This window comes from Protopterus annectens, chromosome 4.part0 (assembly GCF_019279795.1).
Source record: "Protopterus annectens isolate FY-2018-M chromosome 4.part0, PAN1.0, whole genome shotgun sequence".
NCBI lineage: Eukaryota > Metazoa > Chordata > Ceratodontiformes > Protopteridae > Protopterus > Protopterus annectens.
In genome coordinates this window covers 44,126,736-44,151,122 of record NC_056733.1, presented here as the reverse complement: position 1 = coordinate 44,151,122, position 24,387 = coordinate 44,126,736, and the positions used below count along the sequence as shown (strand labels likewise).

At 41.1% G+C, this 24,387-nt stretch overlaps 1 protein-coding gene across 2 annotated transcripts in view; it reads right to left on the bottom strand.

Annotated features, from left to right (window-relative positions):
• Nucleotides 1–24,387, bottom strand: part of RECQL4 (RecQ like helicase 4) — a 913,040-nt gene that overhangs the window by 256,257 nt on the left and 632,396 nt on the right. For both annotated transcript variants that reach the window (XM_044068076.1, XM_044068075.1), the window contains exon 19: nt 19,729–19,906. In XM_044068076.1, the coding sequence (XP_043924011.1) occupies nt 19,729–19,906 (178 nt within the window). The remainder of the gene's footprint in view (nt 1–19,728; nt 19,907–24,387) is intronic.

Here is a 24,387-nt window from a genome sequence, read left to right as displayed (position 1 = left end):
ATGTCCCTGGTAGGGACTCCCCTGAGAAATAGGTTCATAGGTTCATACTAGGCTATCTGCCCTAGGGCATTTATAAGCCTAGCCAGAATGTGTTTGGCTTTCGCCACCCATTTTAAATTTATTTTGCTATGCCCTTTTTCGAGGTTAGTATACTGTGCCTCTATCTAACAGTGACACAGAAGTGATACCCAGGGTAAACCTACGATCTCCCATCCACTCATCAAGATTCCTCTTGAAGAGAGTCAATGAGGAACTCTGCCTAACCTGGACTGGGATTTTATTCCAGAGTGAAGGGAGCCTCTGGGTTATGAATCTGTCCCTCCAGCATGTCCTATTTATTTCAGTGCTGAGGTTCAAGTCTCTTGAGGACGTAGCTCGATGGGATTTGGATTTTCTGAGGTGCAGCATGTCCATTAATTCCGGGTTGGACATGGCTTTATACGTCAGGCACAGATCGCCTCTGAACAGGCGGTATGCCACTGAGTAGAGCTGGAGTTTCTTTAATATGGCATCTGTTTGAGCCCTTTGATCCTCTTGGTGAGGTACTTTTGGGGTCTTTCCAGTTGCTGCAGGTATCTGGTAAGGTACACCCCAAAAGGGCATTGTACTCAATTATGGGCCTGATGAGGGATGAGTAAAGAGGCACGATGACCTCCCATGATCTAGATGTGAATCCCTTCATGATTAGGTGGGCTATATAAAATGTTTTTCTAACCACTTTGGCCACGTGGTTGTCAAATGAGAGACTGCTATCAACTTGGGTCCCCAGGTCCCTAATTACTTCTTCTGTACTTAATGGATTTCCACCTATGTGGTAATTTGTGGGCACTTTGTTTTTGCCAAAGGGGATGACTATACACTTTTTGGCATTTAGCTTGAGGCCATGGCTCTGGCACTAGTTGTCTGTTTCTATGAGGCCCTTTTGGAGGATGCTTGTGTCGGCTGGAGAGTCGATTATGGCGCCCAGTTTGCAGTCATCTGCGAACTTGGTCAGCCACAGTCCTTCCGTGTTGGCCTGTACCTCCGAGAAATATATATCGAACAAGAGAGGTCCCAGGACTGAGCCTTGTGGGACACCACTTGTAACTGGTTTGGAGTCCGACATGGCTCCAGCAATTCTAACCATGTGGTTTCTGTCCTTGAGCCAGTTTGCAATCCATCTATCCATCTAGTGACATAGGGGTTTATATTTAAGCTGGTGAGCTTATCTATAATGCCCGAGTGGGGTATTGTATCGAAGGCTTTTGCGAGGTCCAGGTAGGCTGTGTGGACCACCTTCCCCTCGTCAATGGCCTTGGTGACTGTTTCAAAGAAATCAACCAGGTTTAAGAGGCAGGATCTGCCCTTAACAAAGCCGAACTGGGTAGGATCCAGTGTTTGTAGGTCCCCAATATCTTTATTTATGAGGTCCATGATGATCCTTTCCATAGCTTTGCAGACCAAGCTAGTCAGGCTTATGGGGCGATAGTTTCCAGGATCCGTTGAGGCACCACCTTTATGGAGAGGGACCACTGTTGCTGTACGCCACTCTTTGGGCACATATCCTGTAGTAAGGCTGAGATTGAACAGTAGTTTTATGTTTGGGTTTAGCTATTCTTTGAGTTCATGTAGGACAGCCGGGACATCATCTGGTCCCATTGATGCTGTGTTTTTGCTTTGGAGAGGGCGGCTCTTACCTGAGCATCTGAGATGTCAGGGGGCAGCACTCTGCTGGGATAGATATTTGCCCTTTGGTGGGGAGGGAGAAGTTTGCGCTGAACCTGTCAGCTAGGATGTTGGCAATGTCTGTGGGTTCGGAGTATTTTATGTCATTTTGGACTAATTCTGAGCATATCTGGGAATTACCACCCAGGTTCCTAACATAACTAAAGAAAGCCTTGTGATTATCCTTAGTGTCCTGTGCAATTTTTCTCTCAAAGCTGGCCTTAGACAATTTTATGTGTGCCCGTAGTTTTTGCTAATACTGATCAGTGATGCCTTCCCTTTTGGGATTTTGCTTTATCATTTAGTAGCTTCCTCCTTCTATTGTATAGTTTGTTTATGGCTGGGGTCCACCAGACAGGACGTCTGCCTTTGGAGGATTGGGTCTTGGTTTTATTTGGGATCGATGATCCATGCATTCCTGAAGGTGTTCATAGAATGCATTTATAAAGGATTCTCGGTCTGGGCCAGATTTTCCACAGGCCGGGGCTTTGAAGGATTCCACCTCAGTTTTGAGGAGTGTAAAATTTGCTTTAGAGAAGTTTTTCACTGTGGTTTTCTGGGCAGGGGGTGGGGTCGGGATGTGAATATCCAGTGAGATTAGTTTATGGTCTGATCTTACCAGTGAGGGATACACTTCTGGTCTGGAGCATAGAGTCCCCATGTTGGTGATGATCAGGTCCAGTATGTTTTCCCCTCTTGTGGGAGTGGTAACAAGTTGTTCCATAGCATTTGAGTTTATAAATTCTAGGAGGGAGGGTAACCAAGACTGCAACAGTGAATACACTCGAACATATACATTTATGGTAAGTGTACACAACTGTACTATGTTCTTCGTGTTTCACTGTTGCAGTCATAGTCAAATGCTATAGAAATTGAGGTAGCCCTAGTGGAATGGGTTCTGATCCCCTGTGGGGTAGGTTTTCCATGGTGTTTGTAGCAGAAATGGATGCAGTGTGCTATCCATTTGGAAATGGTTTGCTTTGAAGTGGCCTTGCCCTCTGTCCATGTAGCAAAGTTGATTAGCAGCTGGTCAGACTTTCTGAAAGGCTTAGTCCTGTCAAGGTAGAACCTGAGCTGTCTGTGCACGTCCAAGGAGTGCAGGATCCTCTCCCCTTTATTCTGAGGATTAGGGAAAAAGGTTGGTAAATGGATGGATTGGTTTAAAGCCACACTGGATCCCACCTTGGGCATAAATGATGGGTTAGTCCTGAGGGAGACCCTGTCAGCATGGAAAATAATGAAGGGTTCCACCGCCATTACTGCCTGTAGCTCAGACACTCTTCTTGCTGAAGTTATGGCTAAAAGCAAGGCTGTTTTCCAAGAGAGTAATTTTAAATCTGCTGTAGCAGCAGGTTCAAAAGGGGGGAAGCGTGAGCTTCTCTAGTACAAAGTTAAGGTCCCAGGCAGGGTTGGGAGCTCTCCTCAGGGGTCTTAAATTGTTAGCTCATCTCAGAAACTGTATGATCAGAGGGCGAGACAAGAGAGGTGGCTCAGTATTGTAATGAGCTGAGATGGCAGAGGCATGAATCTTTATTGATGAGAAGGATAGGCCTTTGTGGAGCAGCTCTGCTAGGTAATCTAGGATTTGAGGTAAGGAGGGCACGGCTGTGTCCTTTCCTAGAGACTGGCTCCAAGAACAGTATCTTTTCCACTTTTCTGAATAGGATTTCCTAGTACTAGGCATTCTGGCCTCAAGGATGATGTCCAGCACCTGTTTGCTGAGGGTTGCTGGCAGTGTGTTCAGGGAATAAGCCAGGCTGCAAGGTTCAGTGCTTGCAGCTGAGGATGCAAAATCTGTCCCTCCTGCTGGGACAGCAGGGAGGGGGGGTCTGATGTAGGTGTCAGGGTGGCACTGCTGTCAGACTGTGGGGGAGTGGGTACCAGTGCTGGCGTGGCCAGTCTGGTGCAATAAGGATTGTCCTTGGTCTGTCCTGCTTGATTTGAGTAGTACTTTTGAGAGGAGGGACAGAGGGGGAAAGGCATAAATTGGGAGGTTTTCCCATGTAAAGGATAAGGCATCCACTCGCCATGCTTGGCTGTGGGGATTTCTGGTGCAAAATTTGCTCAACTGATGGTTGAGGAGGCAAAGAGGTCCACATCTGGTGTCCCCACCTGTTGATTAGAAGTTTGAATGAGTTGGGTTTCAGTTTCCACTTGTGTGGGTCCAGTAGATTTCTGCTTAAGTCATCTGCCAGTGAATTTCGTTTGCCTGGCAGGAACTGAGCTTGCAGGTGCACCTGGTTGCTCAAGGCTGTGTTCCACAGGGCCATGGCTAACCTGCAGAGTGGGTAGGAGTGAGTTCCCCCCTGCTTGTTTATGTACCACACAACTGTGGTGTTGTCTGTCTTTATCAAGAGTTGTCCTGGAAGGATATGGTATTTGAAGGCTGTCAGAGCATTCTGTACAGCTAATATTTCTTTTTGATTGATATGCAGGTGAATTTTTCCTGGGCTCCATTTGCTTTGAATGCATTTGCCTGCCATGTGAGCCCCCCATGCACAGTCTGATGTGTCTGTTGTCAGGGTTTGGGCTGCAAGGGGGTGAGTGAAAGGAAATCTGTTGTTGTGGTTGCAAGCCTCTGCCCACCAAAGGAACTCTGCCCTTAGACAATGAATGATAGGAATCAGTGTTTCCAAGTCCTGAGAATGTTGACACCAGAGACTTTTTAAGTACCACTGAAGTTTCCTCATATGCAGTCTTGCATATGGAATTAGTAGAATGCATGAGGCCATGAACCCTAGGGCTTGCAGTATATTTCTTGCAGATAGCTGTGTTTTGGTGGCCATTAGTTTGAAGTAGTTTGTCAAATGAACCTGTTTTTCTGGAGTGAGGAATGCCATCTGGGAAGTTGTGTTCAAGCTTGCACCCAGGAAACAATCTTTTGGCTAGGCACCAGATGTGATTTCTTTTTTGTTGATGGTGTACCCCAGAGAAGTTAGAAGTCTCTTTACAAATGCCAGGCACTGAAGTAGCAATTCCTGACTGTCCGCCTGAATCAGGCAATCGTCCAAGTATGGGTAAATTTGAATATTTGTCTGCCTGCAGTATGCAATGGCTGGAGCCAAGCACTTTGTGAATACCCTGGGCGCAGTAGATAAGCCAAAGGGAAGTGTAGAGAACTGATAATGCATAGAGCCTGCCCTGAAATGTAGATATTTCATGCAAGATTCCCTTATGGGGATGTGCAGATAAGCTTCTTTTAAGTCTAGGGTGACTAGCCAGGAGTCCTTGGCTAGCATAGGAAGAAGCTGTTGTATTGTAAGCATTTTGAATTTTGGGACCACCAGGAAGGTGTTGAGAATAGACAGATCCAGGATAGGGCACCATGAGTTCTATATTCTGGGCACCAGGAACAGTCTGGAGTAGAAACCCTGTCCCCTTTGCTCTACTGGAACAGGTTGAATAGCCCTGATACTGAGAAGAGAAAGTACTTGCTTTTGAGCCTCTGCCCACTGGTATGGAGGAAGGTCTGGCAACCCGCTTGGGGATGGCAGTGAGTGGAAGTAGAATCTGTATCCCTGGGATACAATGTTTAGGACCCATTGGTCCTGGGTAATGTACTTCCAGTTTTTTGCATGCAGGGCGAGATTTCCTCCTAGGGGTGCAAGTACTTGGGCATGGCTGGGAAGGATGATAGACAAGTCATTGTGAACTTTGTCCATAAGGGGGTGGCTTACCACTACCCGTTTTAGAGGTGGGTGCACTCCATTGCTTAGATATCTGCATATCCCGAGACTGTAGTCTTGGTGGTCTGTTGCCCCTGGGTTTGGACTGAGAAGGCCTGGGAGGGGCTGGAAAGGACCATTTTTTAGAAGGCCAATGCCTACTGAATCTTGGTGGCTCTACCTGTAAGAAATCTTTAACAGTTTGCATAGATTTAGCTTTTTCCTCCATAGTTTTAAGAACTTCTTCTGCTTTTGTGCCAAACAAATGTTCCTGGTTTAATGGAGCATCTAGTAATTTTGCTTAGACATGGTCTGGCAAGATTTGTTTCTTCAGCCAAGCATGCCTTCTCAGTACAGATCCAGTGACAGCAGCCCTGCAAGATGCTTCTAAGGCATCAAAACCACACTGCAAAGTATGTTTACTAACTTGGTTTGCAAAATGCATTAACTCTTGTAAATCTTTATTTTCGGCACAATCTGGAAGCAACAACATTTTCTGTATAATTAGTTCCATAATATGTTTCTGGTACTTCAACATGTGAAAATGGCAATTTAAAGCCCTTATGGCAAGAGTTGCAGAGGTATATACCTTCTTACCCCATCTGTCTAAAGCTCTAGAATCCCTGTCCGAAGGGGTAGGGTTTTTGGCTGTAGTAGCCTTAATACCTTTAGGTCCCTGAGAAATGGTCTCTGGATCCGCAGTGGGATTCTTAAAGAGAAACTTGTGGGAGTCAGGTACTCTGTAGTACTGGTCAGGCTTTCTAGGAGCTGGTGGTAAAGTATCAGGAGTAAGACTGGATTCCACGAAGACATCATCTACAATATCCAGGATAGGGGGTATAGCTAGAGGCCTGTGCTGAGGCAAGTATAAAAATTCTCCGAGTCTCTTTTTGGACTGTGGGTAGTCCTGGCATTCCCAGCAGAAATGCTCTCTTAAGGTATGCAAGGTTTCACCAAAAGAAAGGTCCTCTGGAGGGGAGGCAGAGAGAATGGATTCCTCTGCATCTGAATCCTCATAGGTAGATAAGGGAATGTCCTGGTAATCAGAGGGATCACAGTCATCAGACTCATGGTCTGTAGAATCAGAAAGAAAATCAATCCTTTGCCTTTTAGAGGAGGAAGGCTGGCTTCCCCTAATTAAAGTTATAAGGTCTTCAGCCATTCTAAGCATTTGTTTCTGTGGCATGGGAGCTTGCGCATGCGCTTTGGTAGTCTGTTTTCTAGGTGTAGTGCGAACTCTGGGCCTGAGAAACTCAATAGTTTTAGTCAGAAACGAAGTAGGCAGTTTAATACGAACATCGGAAGGTCGGAATTCAGCCTCAACAGCCAGTGCCTGCATAGTGGCTCCAGACCCATCCAAGGAAGAGACATCCGCAGGTTCCACAGTTGAAGAAGCATCTTGCGGCATACCGGACTCCGAATGGGTCTCAGCAGAGGCCTGCGAATCTGTAGAAGCGGGTATCAGGGGCTGCGAAAGCACCTCACTGAGTACTGGCGGACTGGTGACTAGCTTAACAGAAGAGTCATCGGCAGTTTTGGACCTGTGCAGTCTGTCTCTGTCTTTATCCTTACATTTTTTCAGAAGATCGGTAGTCGGATGGCTTGTCAGAGCCATTTCTGACGACTGAGAATGAGAGCGAAAGAATTTAGTGACAAAGATAGCCCAATGACCAATAGTTCAGGCGTTAAGGCACAAAACTGACAGCGAGGCTGGGCCTAAACAGGTGACGCAGTAAGAATGAAAATCTCTGAGGTATTTGCTTTCCACAGGCAAGACAATTGTTAACTTTTTCTGACAATGGTTAGAGCAAGAGAAAAGAATCCCCAATGGGGTACTTAGCTTTCGAAGACTTCAGGTTTGAAACTCGAACGACGAAAATTTCAGGTAGTGGCTGATCGGCACTTGTGAACTGCTTCTGCTATGGGCTCCCGCGTGGCAAGAAAAGCTGACGCAATGCCGTCAGCTGCATGTTTTATACCCCTGACGAACTGACGTCATGGAAGAGACGACAGCATCCAAAGCAGAAATCCCAAGACTCTGGTATTCGGGCCGACTGAGGGCTACCTGCAGGCAGATAACCCAAGTGTGATGACTGCAACAGTGAAACATGAAGAACATCTTCCTGATGCAGTTGTTGAGGTAAAGCATGAGACTATCTAAAGGGATAATGGTGTCCCACTTCAGAATTGTCTAGATATACCACGTCCTTATTAAGTTTTATGTTATTAGCAGACAAAAAAGAAATTATAGGTAAGTGGAAATCAAATATTAAAGCAATTGTAAATGAAGTACTGAATATTGCAATATAAAGATTAAAACAGAAGTTAATGAAATACTGAATACTGTAAATTAAATAAAAAATCTAGAACTGGAATCACAAAGATTGACAAAGTAAAGAATAAATTGTGCATTTGGAAACAATATAGACAAAACAATGTTCAAATATGAATAAAATATGTACATTCATTAGAATTGAAAAATATAAGTGTATCTTAATACACAAGAAAAAAATAGAGATATGCTGGAAACTAAATCTACACAATGTATACAATAAAAGAAAGTATTGCAGTGATCTTTTGTTATTACTGTATCTAAGCCCATGTAATAAATTAACAATGTGATCAATACAGTTATTTAAAAAAAACTGAAGCCATTGAGATGAAGCTTATTAACCTTATGCATGAAGGATTGTTCTGTAAAAGGCAGCAATGCTTCTACTTGCAGCAATGGAAACTGCCATAACAGCAAATATTAATTAAAAAAATAAATAAATAAATAAAATAGTGCTGGGGAAAAAACTACGTATGAGACCAGCTTCTAGGAAAAGGCAGCAATGTAAGATGCACAGCTCTCTTTTTGATTCTTGCCATGAAATCTGCCAAAATATTACTTTGATCACTGCAGAATGTTTCTGGTGAATCCAACAGGGAATGGAAAGAAGAGATACGTTTTATTATTGGCTTTATGATGCCCCATAAGAAACAAGCAGACATCTTTTAATCAGCAGTTAAAATTAAGCCCTGGCTTTGCTCACAGCTGCAAGTGTGAAGTCAATATAAGAAAGAAGTAGTTACCAATGAGGATTACTGCTTACAGCAAGTGCTTTTATCACAATGAAAAAGCAGAGTAGAGAAACAAAGGGTGGGAGGATAGCATAATGGTTAATGTGCTTAACTTCCAGACACAAGATGCAGGGTTTGATTCTCACATGGGGTAAATGGCTAGGCTTAAAATGGCCTGAAAGGGCAGTTACCCTAGTACTAACCTAAGAACAATAGGGCTGCATGCCTAAACAGGGTTATGATCTCTCTGTAATGGAGATAGATATGCCACAATGTCAGCAAACTGCAAGAAAGTTCTAGTGAAACAATGGCAAGAAACTCTCCGTATATACACTTCTTGTAATTCGGCCATGCCAGTGTTAGCATGGTCTAGAACTCTAGTACAAATTGTAACAGGATGAAGATGGTTAGATTTTATTGAGTGATAACCCAACTCCCTCTACAAAAGTCAAAGTACACTGAATTATATTTGTCCTAATAAGGGAGTACCTTGGTTACTTCCCTCAAACAAGAATGTCTTCTGCTCTACATCACAAACAGGATTAAGAGAAGAGTAAGCAAAACAATCTTATTTTAAGGCAAAACCAATTTATTATTTAGTAGATTACAAGCTTTAAAGAAAAAAATCTTAATGACTCCAAAAACAAAGTGAAATGTATACACAGAGACAACGGCGGAGAAAGAATTGATGCCTTGGTTACAAGCTTCTCTCCTAAATCCTTATGATCTCTTTCCCATGTGCCCTTTTTTTTTTTTTTTTTTTTTTTTGCTCAGGTATCTTATGCTAGATTGCGGTTTCCTCTAATTGTGTTAGTTCATATAAGCTAGTCTATGGGCAAAAAGAAATAGAATAACAGAAAAATGCACATTACACTGCATTTTACTCCTCCTATGAGTTGGTGCAAATAAGCAAAAGGGGAACAAAGATCACCACACTGAGAATGAAAGCACCCCTGCAAAACCTGCTTTTTATGTAGGTTAAGTTCTGCTTGCTTTAGACATCATCAGTTTCCTTCACAAACTAATACTGTTATGTATTTTAAACATCAGTATCTTAGTCCCCCCACCTTTCATTCATTCAGGCTCCCCCTGGTGCCACTGCCCATCACTGGGTCTACATACTCCTCTTTCTTCCCCTGTACTTCGAGTGAACTGGGGCTGGTGTGGATCTTCAGGGCATCCTGAGTAGTGGTGCTGACAACTGCTTCTTCTGTTGAGGGGGCTATATATGACCCACCCTTGTCCCCCCCAATAATCCCTGCATTTCTTGACAACATCCAAGGGCTAATCCCCCCTCTGTGGACCATGCCTTCATTCAAGGACAGTTTGTGATGAAGGCCTTCCCCCATGGATGGGCATGCCCAACTCTCCCTGCCAATGCCTCAGACACCTGAGCCACTTATAGAACACAAGTCACATGGACTGTATTTAGGGCTTTATCCCTCTATGCCACAGCACTGGTGACTGGTAGCTTAATCCTGAGAAATTCCTATGGAAGCTTACACAAAACATCACAATTATAAATCCTGAATGGCTTAGGAAAAAGATTTACCCAGCATGTAGTCTCAAACATTAAAAAATAAAAAAAAATTGGCAGAGTTAGCTCTCCTGCTAATGTACGACTATTAAGCCCCACAAATAATTGACTACCATAACTGCCCACTGGGCAGCTAACACACTAACAGAATTAACTCTCTCACATAAATAAGATCAGTGCTCAAAAGAGCAACCTAAAAATATAACTAAGACCATGTAAGAGCAAAAACTCCACTATCCTGATAATTTTGTCTATCCACTGCTGGGTTTGTACAGGCTCCCTTAACATATATATATATATATATATATATATATATATATATATATATATATATATATACATACATACATACAGAGACACACACACACATACATATATACACACACAAATACAGTAGAGAGTCGATTATCCGAACTAATTGGGACCTAGGATAGTTCAGGTAATCAGTCTTTTAAAGATAATCAAACACCGAACTTGATAAACTACAAAAATCTTTTTTCTGCATGCTTTTCAACCATTCAGTGATTCTAGTGGACAATAAAGAATATTTTTCATACATGAGTGGGCTACAAGCTCAAACAAGTAAATACGTATAACGTTTACATATTCAGAATTTATGACTTTTTTTCTACCCAAAAACTCTGGAAGGCTGCGTTCAGATAATTGATGTTTTTGATAATCGACGTTCGGATAATCGACTCTCTACTGTACACACACATGTTGACAGGACCAGAATGATTGGGTTAATAGCCCCTTTTCAGAAGGCTCCATGGGAGAAAAACGCCACAAAGCAAATACACTTTACACTTAAGTACAGTTCATTTACAATAAGATTATTATTTAATCACTTTTTTCTGCTCTACCATGCATGGGACAGAACATTATTCTGCTTATCCACATATGCCATGTACACAACTGCTAAGTGGTCCTATGAAGCTATTGACTCAAACGCAAACCAAATTGACTAAACTCTTACTTCAAGAAAGACCAGGAAAGTACAGTTATGTGAAAACTTACCATAGTGGTAGATGTTTGAGCAGGACTGGTGGTTGCAGCAGAATTCCCTACATTTAGGGATCAGCAGTGGACTTACATTTGCACAAATGGCCATACTCGCAGAGATCTCAAGATGTAGGGACACAAGCCTCCATCTTGGTTAAAAGACAATCTCTGTATGCACCATCTTCAGTTATTTTTTGCCACTGGAAATGAGGAAGTCTCACATACTACACATGGAAAAAAAATAATTTCTTAAAACAAATCCTTGGATTTATCCTGAACTTAAAGTGCTAGGGTTACAAGAGGAAAAACGAAAAGGGTAGGACAGCCCTCATAAAATACTAGAAGTTCTATTTTCTCTGCAAGAAGACACCAGGAATGAATGACTTGTAGGAGAAAAAATATGGGAAACGTGAGTGGCAGCATGCACTGCAAGAATGCTCTTACTCAAACATCTAAAATCATGATAAGTTGTCGCACAGCTGTACTATGTTCTTCATGTGGTCAAATGCTGCAATAGAATTCATGACATATGGAAATGATTGCCATAGATGAATCAAGAATATAGTGGGGTCATGAAGGTCAGTTACCACATGGGGACCCTTCGGAGAATTTTCTTCAGAACAGCCATACCAAACAAACACTGCTCTGTTCTGGACAGTTCATCCACACATTACAATACCTCAAAAATGTATGGAATGATAACCAGGTAAGCCAACCCACAAGTGCTCAGGGCCAATGTGTGCCAAAACAAGGCAGCCAAAGTGAAGGCTACTGGAGTGGAGTGTGCTTTAGCAGGTTCGTGTAGAGAATGTCTTTCTTTTTATACAATAACCCAGCCACCTGGAGAGGGTTTACCCTTCTTTGACCTCCTTGCCATGGCTAAAGCAACTAATATACAGTCTGTTCATTTAATGGCCTTAGTTCTCTCCAAAATAACATCTCAGCTGCTGTGGACATCCAAAAACTATAAGATCTTCTCTCTCTTGTTTAAAGGTCGGAGAAAAACACTGGGAACCGAATAGTTTGGTTGAAAATTCTGACACTACTTTAGGCATAAATGAAAGGATTTATGTCTGTGGTGGTGCTGTGGTAGCGTTGTCGCCTCACAGTTAGATGTTGCCCATTCGATTCTCACTTAGAGCGTCTTCTGTGTGACGACATGTGTGAATGGGCGTTCCTTCATTGAAGGTTGTGCGTTAGGCCCAGCAAGCCAGCATGTAAAAACTCTACTGCCAATCATTAGTGGACCAGAGTTCTGCTGTGGCGACCCCTAACTGGGAAAAGCTGAAAGACATACACACATTCTGTGGCAGACACTCTCCTAATGAAAGGTCATAAAGGGTTCCCCTACACATCAGGGCTTATACTCTGAAATCCTCCTAGCCAATGACAGTGCCACTAGAAAAATGTTCTTCCATCTTCTATGGCAGATACAGTGGTACTGAAGCTGCTGGCTCCAAAGAATCCAGGGTCAGTTGCTTGACAAGGACGTTGAGATACCGAGGAGGAGGAGGAAATGTTCAGCTTGGCATTTGAGATAAAGATAACTTTCCTTAAAAAATGACTGACCACCATACTTCTTGTTAGAGGTACCTCTTATGGAATACAAGCCAAAATAGCAGTGAAATGCAGTCTGACAGATTAGTAGGACACTCCTGCTAGAAAGAGATCTGAAAGGTAAGAGAGTAAGGGATAGCTCTGCTTACAAAGGGTCCTTGTCCCTGTTTTTACATCAAATGGAAAATTTCATCCATCTTGCCAGATATTACTCCCATGTATTAGATTTCACAACTTATTTGAATAAAATTAATATATCTTAGGGGAAAAAAGTGCCAGAGGGGAGGAGTCATAGCTTCCAGACTGTCACCTGCATTATTTTAGACTGGGTGGACAAAGATATTAGACCCTTGGGTGAGTAGGTTTACTTTTTGAGGCAGAAGCTAAGGCAGCTTCTTGGCCAACTTAGTCACCATAGCAGTGCTGTCTGGGTCAACTGTGGTGTTATGAGCCCACCACACTACATAACCCAATGCTCTGAGGATGCCTCTGGCTGTCATAGTGTTGACCTACCAGAGAATGACTGTTTCCAGGAAATGGACTTGCCTTTCATGAGGTACACTCTGAATTTTGTGTTCCCCTAGGGATATCTTTGCCCTGTCCAGAGTAAGGTTTAATCTGGGTAGATCGAGCAAGAATCCCAGATTCCCTGAGGCAATCTGAAGGCGGCAGTTGTTTAAGAAGTGGTAAATATACACAGTTTTCTTTCTCAGACATGCTATCACTGGTATCGGGCATTTTGTGAATATACTTTGCATGGCAGACCAAAGGGCAAGAAAGGAAAATGGTAGTGAAGTGACTCAGCTCTGAGTCTTAGATATCTCCTGTGGTCATTTTGCATTGGAAAATGTAGGATTGCATCCTTCAGATACAAAGTTATTATAAAAAAACAGTGGCAGAAGTGAGAGATGCAGAGATTAGAAGGTGAGCATCTAAAAATTTGGTGCCTGTAGGAAAAAAACTGAGTTCTGAGAATTTCAAAACTGGTCTCGAAAAGTGTCCTTCTTGGGTACTGGAAACAGCCTGAAGGAAAAGCCTTACCCTTTTTTTCCCCTTTGAGGCCTCTTCTACAGCCTTTGCTCCAAAAGCTGTTGTAGAAGGGGAAGCTGCTTCTCCATAAACACAGACACCCCCATGAAGGGTGGGAAGGTTTTGTCTCTTATTCTTTCTTACAATTAATGATGCTCTTCACTAAGTTGACCAAAGCTGCACTCAACCAAACGTCTTGGAAGTGGCTCAAGTCCCTCTCACCCAGATGGAGCATCCGAAAGGAAGAGGGAGACATTAAGGAAGTGGGGAGGGAAGGTAGCTGAATTAGATTTAGTCAGGAAGACTCTCTAAATGGACCATTTTCTGCTATCTCACTCCATTCTCTTTTTCTCCCCAGTATGTATACTGACTTCCTTATTTTTAGCTTGCTGGTCTTTGCACTTGGAAATAAACGGATGAAATTGTTTTTCACTGTCTGCATTACCTTACAATTCTCTTCAGGTTTCCTTAAAATAGTCAGTGAAGATTTAAAAAAAACACTAAGTCCTTTACACAAAAGGGCATTTTGCAGCTCCTGTTTAACTCATTTCTTCCAATGGATCTCTTTTGAATTTGCAGTCTAACCACCAGTGGGCACGGCCTGAACCTTTAAAAAAAAATAGGTTATTGCCTCACAGCTTAAATTTTAAGCTAGAAAACTTTAAACTTTGTTACTAGAAAACAATAAGCGGAAAACTGTTCAGTACAAAGTAACCATAACAATGGTCGCATTCATTCAATTTTAGGTCTAAAAATTTATTCTATAAACCACAATAACCACAGTAAATATGTACTGTGTAAAGTTGCATATAACAGTTAACAGTATTTCAGTAATCATTCAAGCAACAATACAATGCCAGCAGCATTTTCTTCATACAGTTTTGAACTATCTTATGAGGCTAATCACTTTTGTCTGTGTCACTTGACTTGAGATATTTAGAAAAATATGAAAATGACTACAATACAAATAAATATTATAGAAACATTTACCATATTATTTTCACTAGACAGAGGTCAAATATCAATACAGTTGAGTTTGGCATTGTGTAAGCTTTAAGATGAAATGTTCTAATACCTTGTATGCAGCATGGTTTTAGAATTATTAATGCAAATATGAACAAACAATAGTTGATGCCTAGAGGCATCAGTAGGATGCAACTGCAGAAACACCTGGAGACATCACTAGCGTGTAATGACTAAATGCCTAATAATTACATGAAAATTCAAGGAATACTGTTAGAAACACACATCCTGGATTGCTTTACAGTTAGTGACTTGTGAAGGGTAAAAATATCCCTTATTAAGCTAAACCTGACATGTTTTCTTCACACCACTGACCTTTTCTGCCTTGGTTCTGCCTGCCTTAAAGACAAAACACTAAATGCCTTCCTCTGATACAGCACCTTAAGACTTGCAGTCAGAGGCCTACCATTCCAAGGACAGGCTATTTAGTGTCCTTTCCTTGGGGTACTATTCACAGACGGATGGGCTAGAAGCTGCCACAGCACCCATCTTCAGAAAGGCTGGGAAGAGGTTGGTAACCATATTACACACCACTACTAGTGGTTGGATATTTGCATCACTTGCTCAAGTGTCCTCTGGACTATGAGGTTGTTAGGGTTATCTTTTTGTCACTAATATCCTTTGCAAGGGTCCTCCTTTGACCTCCTTACGGCAGTGCTCTTTTTGTGAGCTTCTTATGGGGAAGGCATTCCCCCAAAGACATTGAACACTGCAAGGATGCCTGGATTACAGCCTCTAATTTTTTTTTCGGTCAGTCACCTCCTAAGCATGGTTACCCTACTTTTTCAGGTTTTTCTTCTAAAATTGTATGATTCTACTATCAAAAAAAAGGCACCGCGAGTAATGATCTTGATACAGAATTTTCCATAATCTCAAAGGCTATTAAGGCTTCCAAAAAGCATGCCCCAAGAAAGGGACATGGTTTCCCAGCCAAAACATCAATAGAAAAATCAAACAATGCACAAACAAAACAGAAGTAAACAAAAGATATTTTCTGTGGTTGGACACCTAATCTTTTCTAAGATTCCTCCCAACTGGAGCTCTGGGGCTGAAGGCTGAAATGAGTAGTCGTGCACTATTTTTCAACAAACAGTGGAAACTTCTGTCAACAAAAATAAGGAAAGAACTGACAATGGCACAAACTTGTGACCTCTTTTAGCCTAGATGCATGCTTAAGTCCTCTTGCAGGGAGGAGCTTTTTCCACACTTCCAAATATGCAGAGCTCTTGTAGTGAGGCTTCTTAAGTAGCCACCAGTCTGCAGCTGATTCCCGTACATTAGGAATTCTGCTGTAACAATGATACATACTAAGAACGTCCATTTCTTTGTTCCATTACTTTTATGCTACGTTCACTCTATACATTTCAAAATCTTCCCATCTTTTTCCTCTTTTTGTTTGAATGTTGTTTAACAAATTCTGCCAGCATTTCTAGTGTCTTTAACTGTGGACAATGTTCATGGGCTTTTTTTTTTTTTTTTTGACATGTCTATTTAAACCCTCCAAGTTTATTTTACACCAAGCCAGCCTTCGTATTAGTATCTTTTTGGGTCCACAATACAGCCAAACTGAAGGTTTCTAACAGTAGTCAAATGCTCCAGAAGTCCTAGAGGACCAGATGGGTAAATTCTTCAGTTGCTTGATCTATTTTGATGAACTAGCTTATCCCACAAGCAAAAGGATTTCCCAAAAATAGTATCTTCACAAATTTTGACTGTTTGACATGCATGGGCAGCATTTACTGCTTTTATAGATCTTTAAAAATGACAGAGTTCAGTCAGAATGCATTGGGAAGTAAGAAGACAGTCCCCGTATAAAATGTAACTAATTAAACAGTGGAAAAAAAGTCTGCTCCTGTTATATCTGTATATTCACATAAGAATAAGCAATAAAAGAAACACAGAATTTCAACAAAAAAAGTAAAAGACTAATGATGTTTAAAAATTATACTTATAAATGTGGCTCATTGGCTTGGGGGGCATCACAGGATTTAGTGCTGTCATTCAGAATGTTTATCATCAACAAGAATATACTTGATAAAAAGGACGACAATTTTTAAGCACTCAAGTCCAAGAGTACTTTCAAGGGGAACCCCCCCCCCATAAAATGAAGGGGCACCACTTGAGGATAGCGATGGAGCAACTTGTAGGTAAATCTATGAAAGTGCTGTCTCTCAGCTAAATAGTCAGACTTAAGTGATAGCCCTCGTAATCAGGAAGGAGGAGTCAGTGATGGTGGGCTACAATCAAAGCAGCATGAAGACAGACAAAACAATCTTAAAGCTGAGGAAAAAAAGTAGCAGAATGCAAATTACCCTGATATGATAACTACGGTTGCCACCTTTTAAGCAGGTCAAAGTGGGACATAGGGTGTGGCCATTATGAAACAAGCCACACCCTCTGCCATGACATCACCAGAGGAGTGGTGAAGGAGAAGCAGTTATGGGTACAAAAGTTGCCTGGCTGGCTGGCTGCTGGAGTGGCTGGCCGGCTTAGGCTGTGCTCAAGCGTATCTTCTCCATCACCATGATCAGAGCTGGTGAGAGCATCAAGCAGCCATACAAAGACATTTTGTGACTTAACCCCATCATTAAAAGCTGCAGTTCTTGCTTGCAGATGTAAGGATCTGCAATGCCTTCCTCTGATAACATACACAATCCAGCAAATACCCCATGAAGGCTATCATGTGGTCATGGCTTGCAGAGACAACAAAAGATCTTCAGTCCATATACTGCTGCCATGCACTTCCCTCTCCAGCAGGTGCCAATATAGCAACAAGTCAGATCACTCCTCTCCCAAGATGAGTGAGTGATGATGAGCTGCTCAATCCATCTCTCTTTTGTTATCTTCTACAGTGCCTGGGTCACTAATCATTCCTCTGTCATACTGGTCTTAGTCTGTAACTCTGTGTCAGACATCCAATGCATCTCTTTTCTTTTTATTTTAACCATTTTATTTGATCATATATTTGTTGGTGCCTAGACAGTGCTGTTGTAGGCTCTAGTCCCCTGTTAGTTTCAGGAAACAGGTCTAGTACTAATTAACATTTTAATGGTATTAAGTTATTTTCTGAATCACACCTACTTGTCTTGTTGTTCATTTAAATACTTATTTTACAAGTTATTGCACTTGATCATGTAGGCCCTTTTTCAGTTATGAACTAGTTATAGTAAATGACAAAGCAGTTAACAATGTTGTACAGCATTAGTTCTAGTATAATATAAACACGGGAATGAGCAAATCCAAAATAGCATTAATTTCAACTAATTTCTGACACCATAATTTATATAAAGGCAGGACTGCTATATGGACATGACGTTTAGCTTGTTGATGAATCACTGCTTTAACCTAGCTTAAGTAAAAAAAAAAATGGTTAATCTCCCTCAATGACTGCACAACAGCTTTACATCACTCTTTTCCTCCAGAGGATATATCTGTGTGTGCGGGTGTGTGCAGCTGTTGTTGGTGAGGGTGGGAAAGACATTAGGGGTATTAACTGCTTAGTGACAGTAACAAAAAAAAAAATAAAAACTTCTATTAGCAGCTGTAGAAACGCTAATAAACACTCTACAACCGTGACCTTTGTAGGGCTCTTACTGGCCCAGTCCCTGCCCCCTTCATGAGTTGCAGCCAATTGTGCATTATTTACAGCACCCAAACATAACATGGAATAGCTCTGCCTGCAGGTCCAAGTAGGTGACATGAATTAATTGCTGTGAAAAAAAGAGAAGTATTTGCAGCTTTTTCATGGTGATTCAGCGCAATTGAAAAGCAGGACTTTTAAAGTCCCACTGCTTTACAGAGTGGGCAATGGGATGAGGTAGCTCAACCCATGAGTGCCCCACTGACAACGTGACGGGTAGCAACCATAATAGTAACTTATCTCTTATACTTCCCTCCACTTTAACAAACAGACCAGTGTCTATGATTTTTCTTGCAAGGTGAAAATAAATACCCAGTATTAGCTGTCTACATCAGTTTAAGATGAAAAAAGTCTACATATACTGGGAAACATTAAACTGACAAGATGCACATGGCTTACTTCAATTTAATATAATGAAACTAGCATTTTTTTTTTTTTTTAACAAATGCTCAATCTCAGCACTCTGCTACCAGTACATACTGCCATATACCAGTACATACTGCCATATTGGCCTTCACATTTCCCTCTTAAAATGCATTAATCTTGCATATTTTTCTTACCTTTGCACTACAACACCAATGCCTAATGGCATTTTTTCACCAGAGATGGCTGTGTTTCGCAGCTGCTTTTGAGAAGAAAAAAAAAACTTTTGCAAGTGGTGTTATCCTTACAATCATGCCACTGAACTTAAACTAAACGTTACCCTCAGCGGCATCATGGTAGGGAAAGGGTGAAATGTGTCCACAGACTTTAATGGGCACACTGCCATTTATGTGCATAGACACATCTATTAAGGTCTATGGATTGAGTGCTCACTATTCCTACAGTAATCATGAGGATGTATACTAAATTAATTTGGGCTGTGATTTAATATAAAGTTTACTATGCTTCTTATTAAAAATGTCTCTCAAATAAATGCTTAATGAAAACAACCCAAATACAAAGCGGCACTCGCCTCATTAGGTGTCATGATGCACCAATGAACACAAATCACTTTTAAATATTATTTTCTTACCTGCTAAAAAAGTTGTATATGCTTGATGATTTTTTTTTGCTTTTGATCATAAAGACTGCCCTGAGCTATTGCTACAGCAAAAGAAGGGTATACAACAGTCTGTTCCAACTGTCAGTACTCAGTCTAGCTGCTGACAAACAGCTGTGAAAGGGCTGCATCCAACATACATGATACAGCAACTATTTATTTGTTGTAGGAACATGGCGAAGTCAGGAGAATATAGCAAAAATCTATCTTCACACGTGTTATGCCTTAGTAAAGAGGAGGAGAAGACATTTTAGTGCATTATAAATGTCATCTGGATGTAGACTGCAAAAAGGATACAACCTGTGGTCTTACAACCTGTACAAGTACATCTCAGGTAAAAGACACTGAAAGAAACAATAGGGTATCCTTCAGAATATATTACTAAAGAAGGGCATTTCTTAACAGAAATGACAAAAACAGAATGAGTACAATCTGAAACTAGACAGGAATTAACTAACTGAATTACCTTCCTCCCGAATGTCCAGCATCTCTACAGTTTGTTGAATTGGTACTGCACCCTCGTGTTTGTAGCAAATCCTTGGAGATGTTGAGTTTGGTTCTGTTGTAAGTTGCTTTTTGTCACATAACAGTTCTTCAGCATTGTCTAGGACTTCCAGCATCTCATCATCTGTCACCTCACTACCCTAAGAAACATAAGTTCTGGGTTTAATGTTTTATAAATGATTGCAGTTTCAGATCTTTGCACACCACTATTATATACTACAGGGGCAAAAACACACACAAAACACATCTTTTCTATAGAAACAGAAAGCCCATATTTTCAGCAGGGACATCACTTTCAAAGATAACACCTACAAAATTACATATTCAGGTGCACGCCAGAGTGAAGTCTTTAATCATAACTCATAAGCCTAGCAGTGGCATCACTGATGCAGGCTGGTACACTGGCACAGATGGTCCTGCTCAATCTTCATTTTTATTTATTTATTTATTTTTTAATACAGCTTCCTTCTTAATAGTTTCCTTTCAACATTATCAGTTAATCACTATAATCTTTAATGCTTAAAGTTCCATTCTGTGTCTGCCCCATCCCCCACTAACACATCAGTTAATTGGTATAATCATTAATGCTTAAAGTTGCATTCTGTCTCTGCCCCATCTCCCACTAACATACTAAGCTGAAGTTTCTGAAAGAGCTCCAATACTGCTTTTACTTCATTGTAAGCCTTTCTAGCTACACTGCTTGTTCTTCCCAACCGTCTCACTGTTTTGCTGCTGCTGTTTTATAATACGGCTGCGTCTTTGGCCTCCATCCCGTATGATAACCTGATTTCCGAAGTCCCTCCCTCCCTTCCCTCTTTCATTGCTAATGACTGTTGCATAAGCTATTTAAGCAATAACTGGTAACGTGGTGTGGTATATTGAAGATTTATAAAAACAACGGACCACTGCCACAGCCAGAAAACAGCACAACTTCGTAAACCTTCTTTAATCAATGCTTTCGTCAGCAAGACTACTTCAGAAATATAAAAAATACACATAAAACACTCTTTAAATATTCTCAGCATTACTAACCAACAATTAAATCATCCAATTAAATCAAACAATTAAAATTCAAATGAAATGTTAAATAATCAACTATTTATTTTTTAACATAACCTCTATGATCCTTTAAAAAAACATTTGATATTAATCACATCATTTAATCCTGGTGTTCTGTCTGCTTTTAAATTTATTTGTCATTTGGTCACACTCTGTTCCAAGTAATTTTTAAAATTACCCCCTCTTAAGTTCCTCCCTATCCCTAGTTAAGCACAACTCGGACCAATGGATGGGTAAATCAGAAATTTACCTTGCTCTGGCTCCTATGTCTCTGATGGACAGAGGCAGTCAGTGACTCACCAACTAGATAAATCAAATTAGTGGGTCACATTTGGGTTGCACGGCTAGGCTTGCAACAGCCCTAGTGGTCATTAGCCTAGTATATACCTATGAACCTATAATCAAACTTGGTGTCTTTTGTTTTATATGTTGGAGTATTTGGCTCCATTGTTTTACCTTGTTCAGTCAAGCTGCTGCAAAACATCTATTCCCTGCCCATGGCATATTAATACATACAAAGTCTGGAATTTCCACTTTAAGTTCAAATCTACCATGTTTTGGAGGCAACAATTAAGCCCTGAAAATGTTATCAAGATGCACAGATTATTATACCTAGTCTAAAAGATGGCTTACTTATTCTACTTCTAGCTTTGTAACTGACAGCAGTGGGTGAGCAGGTATCCAAAGTTTAATAAAATGTCAGAGAAAGTCAAAGGACTGCAAACAAAATAAATCCAACAAGTACTTTCTGCTAGCCATGTCAGACATTTCACTCTTCATGAATGAAAAGGCGAGTGTATATTAAAAAAAATGCAATTATTGTTACATTAGTGAGTGGTCTATTCTGTGATTTTAAATGTGGGCCCTAGTGAGTGCTTTCTTAGGTATTATTCTGTGGGTACATATGATCACACCTCTGTTCTCCTTTAATCAGCATTGTTTATGCCTCAAGAAAATCCTTCCACACCCTTGTCCTGGAAAGGCCTTTGGTGACAACCATTCCTTTGGATGTAACCAATATCTGCTTAATTGGGATCACCCAAATGGCTTTCATCCAAGGAAAAGGAAGGGTTTAAGCATACTAATGACAAGTACTATTATTCACAGAAGTCACTGGCCTTTTCCTGAAATGGGGGTCGACAAGTCCAAAACATCTACTTGCAGGACTAGACTTTCCTAAGGCATAGATTCCTGCAGGAGGAATAGAACAGTTACAGAAAAAAAAAATACTAGAGATAACACAATTGAAATCAGAAAATCTCTTTTCATTGCTTGCTAATTTAGACTGCAGCAAGCAGGCACCCATAGTTCTAAAGTATAAACCGTTTACCGGCAACCATATTATGCAAGTAATGTACTCCACATATCAGTGTTGCCTTCCTACCTAATCAGCCTAGATGGTAGCATGTGCATCCAGAAAGCTTAAGTCATTTAAGTATCTTAGCCTTCCCACCAAGGTAGGGATCACGAAAATTACATACCTACACTAAAATAAGCTTTGCTTCACACTACATACAATTTCTCCTTTCTCCGACACAGAAATTTCACATTACCTCTTTCTTTTCCTTTCTCATTTCTAATCTAGTTCATTTACTCACTTTTCACCCTACCTCGTGTCATATTGCCGATGTTTTCATCAAACTTACCTGCATCCCCACACACACACACTTGAATACATACAGCCACACACTCCTCCTTGATATTTTCATATACGTGGTTCTACTAACATTCTTACTCTACTCCTTTGATAGTTTCCAAGGTGTAGTAGAGCAAAGGGTGGATATACACATGAAAAGAAAGGAAGATAAAGCAAGTCTTAACCTGTCCAGGAAGTGTGGAATGAAGTAACTTGACTCCCTAGACATATACTCAGACCCAAACAAACCCATGGTCATACAGAAGGAGCAACAAAAATGGATGTTTCAGGATGGGTATCTCACCTGAACCCAGGATGTCTATTTCCCAAGGAAATGATCAAACCAGTGGGGATGGTGGGATGGATGCAGTACCAAATGTGATCTACACAAACATTTACTATTATGGTCACATCTACAAACTGCACTATGTTCTCTGTTTATACCACTATTACAGTAGTATAGATCACTGGGAAGGTTTCCAGAGCTTCCTAATGACAATGAGGTGCCTGAGAAATGTTGTTGGGTTGCATATCCCTGTAGAATGGGTACAGTAAATCCATTTATCTCTCTCAAGAAAATGTTCAATCTGTAATGTTTCAGGAAGGTGTGAAAGGATGTCCAAATGGCTTCTTTAAGAATGATTTGAGTATTAACCCCCTTAAAGAATGCCATGGGTGTGCTTGTGCCTCTGTGGTACTGTGAAATTGATTGTACCGAAGAGGTGTTCATCTTAGGAGGAATAACAAAAACAAATCCATTGTGCTAGCCGTTTAGAGATTAGTCTGCTTACACAGCTACTTCCTCTATCTTTGCAGTAAGAGAAACAAACTGGATTTTTCTTATTTTTTGTCCTGTATGAACAGTTTCTTAGATGTATGCCCATACCCAAGGTGTGTAACAGTTTTCTCCCTATTTTTGGCATGGAGGAAAGAAAAAGAGAACTACATAGACTGACTTGAGGAGAATTTTGTTTCAGCTATGGGCATGAAGGATGGATTTGTTCTCAAGCTCAAGTTATCCCTATGAAAGAATAAGATGGGCTCCTTGCACATCGAGAATTGTAGTTCTGGCACACGTCTGGCTGAGGTGATACCTACAGGTACAGCAGCTTCCCATGCAACAAACTTTATGCGCACTGTGGCAGCTGGCTCAAAGGAGTCTTGAATAAGATCCTCCAAAACATAGCTTAGGTCCGAGGGGGTGGTGCTCAATTCTTTTCTATGGGGTTCTTAGATGCAGCAGTCCTTTAAGGAATTGTGTCATTAGCCTCACGGTGACTAAGGGTGAATTCAATAGTAAACAGGCTGAAATGGTACAGAGATTAACTTTAATGGAAGTACAGATCAAACCTATTCCAAAAAATGCTCACAGATGTAATGAAACGTCACAGACAGGTGCACTACTAAGGTCTTGCTGTCTTGCCTGGCACTTGTTAGAAAACCTCTTTCAGTTGAACAGAGGAGATTTAGTAGTAGCAGATGATCTTGCTTCATTAATAACATTCAACAAATCTTCAGTATAATGGTACTTAAAGGCAGCAGGACCAGATCATCCAAGTTGTGACTCAGTGTCTCTGGGTTGGGTGTATGAGGGACCGTCTTTTCTGTGTTATTACATCCAAGACTGTGGAAAGCACTTGATGTTTTCTCTTGAATAGCTCCACGAGAAGGGAGAATCAGTGCTGCCTGCGCCAAAAGGGTGCTCTCAGCATCGCTGGCCTGTCCTGTCTCAGTTTCTGGATTACCCCTGGGAGTAAGAAGATTAGACAAAAAAAGTCTACAAGAACTGACCTGTCTGACTGATGGAGAAGTTGTCTAATGCCCAAGACACTCTATATGGTGCTCTTGAGCAGAACTACTACAGTTTTTTCGGTGATTCAAACAGTTCATTCTGAGGAATAGCCCTTGTGTACTAGCTGGAGGAAG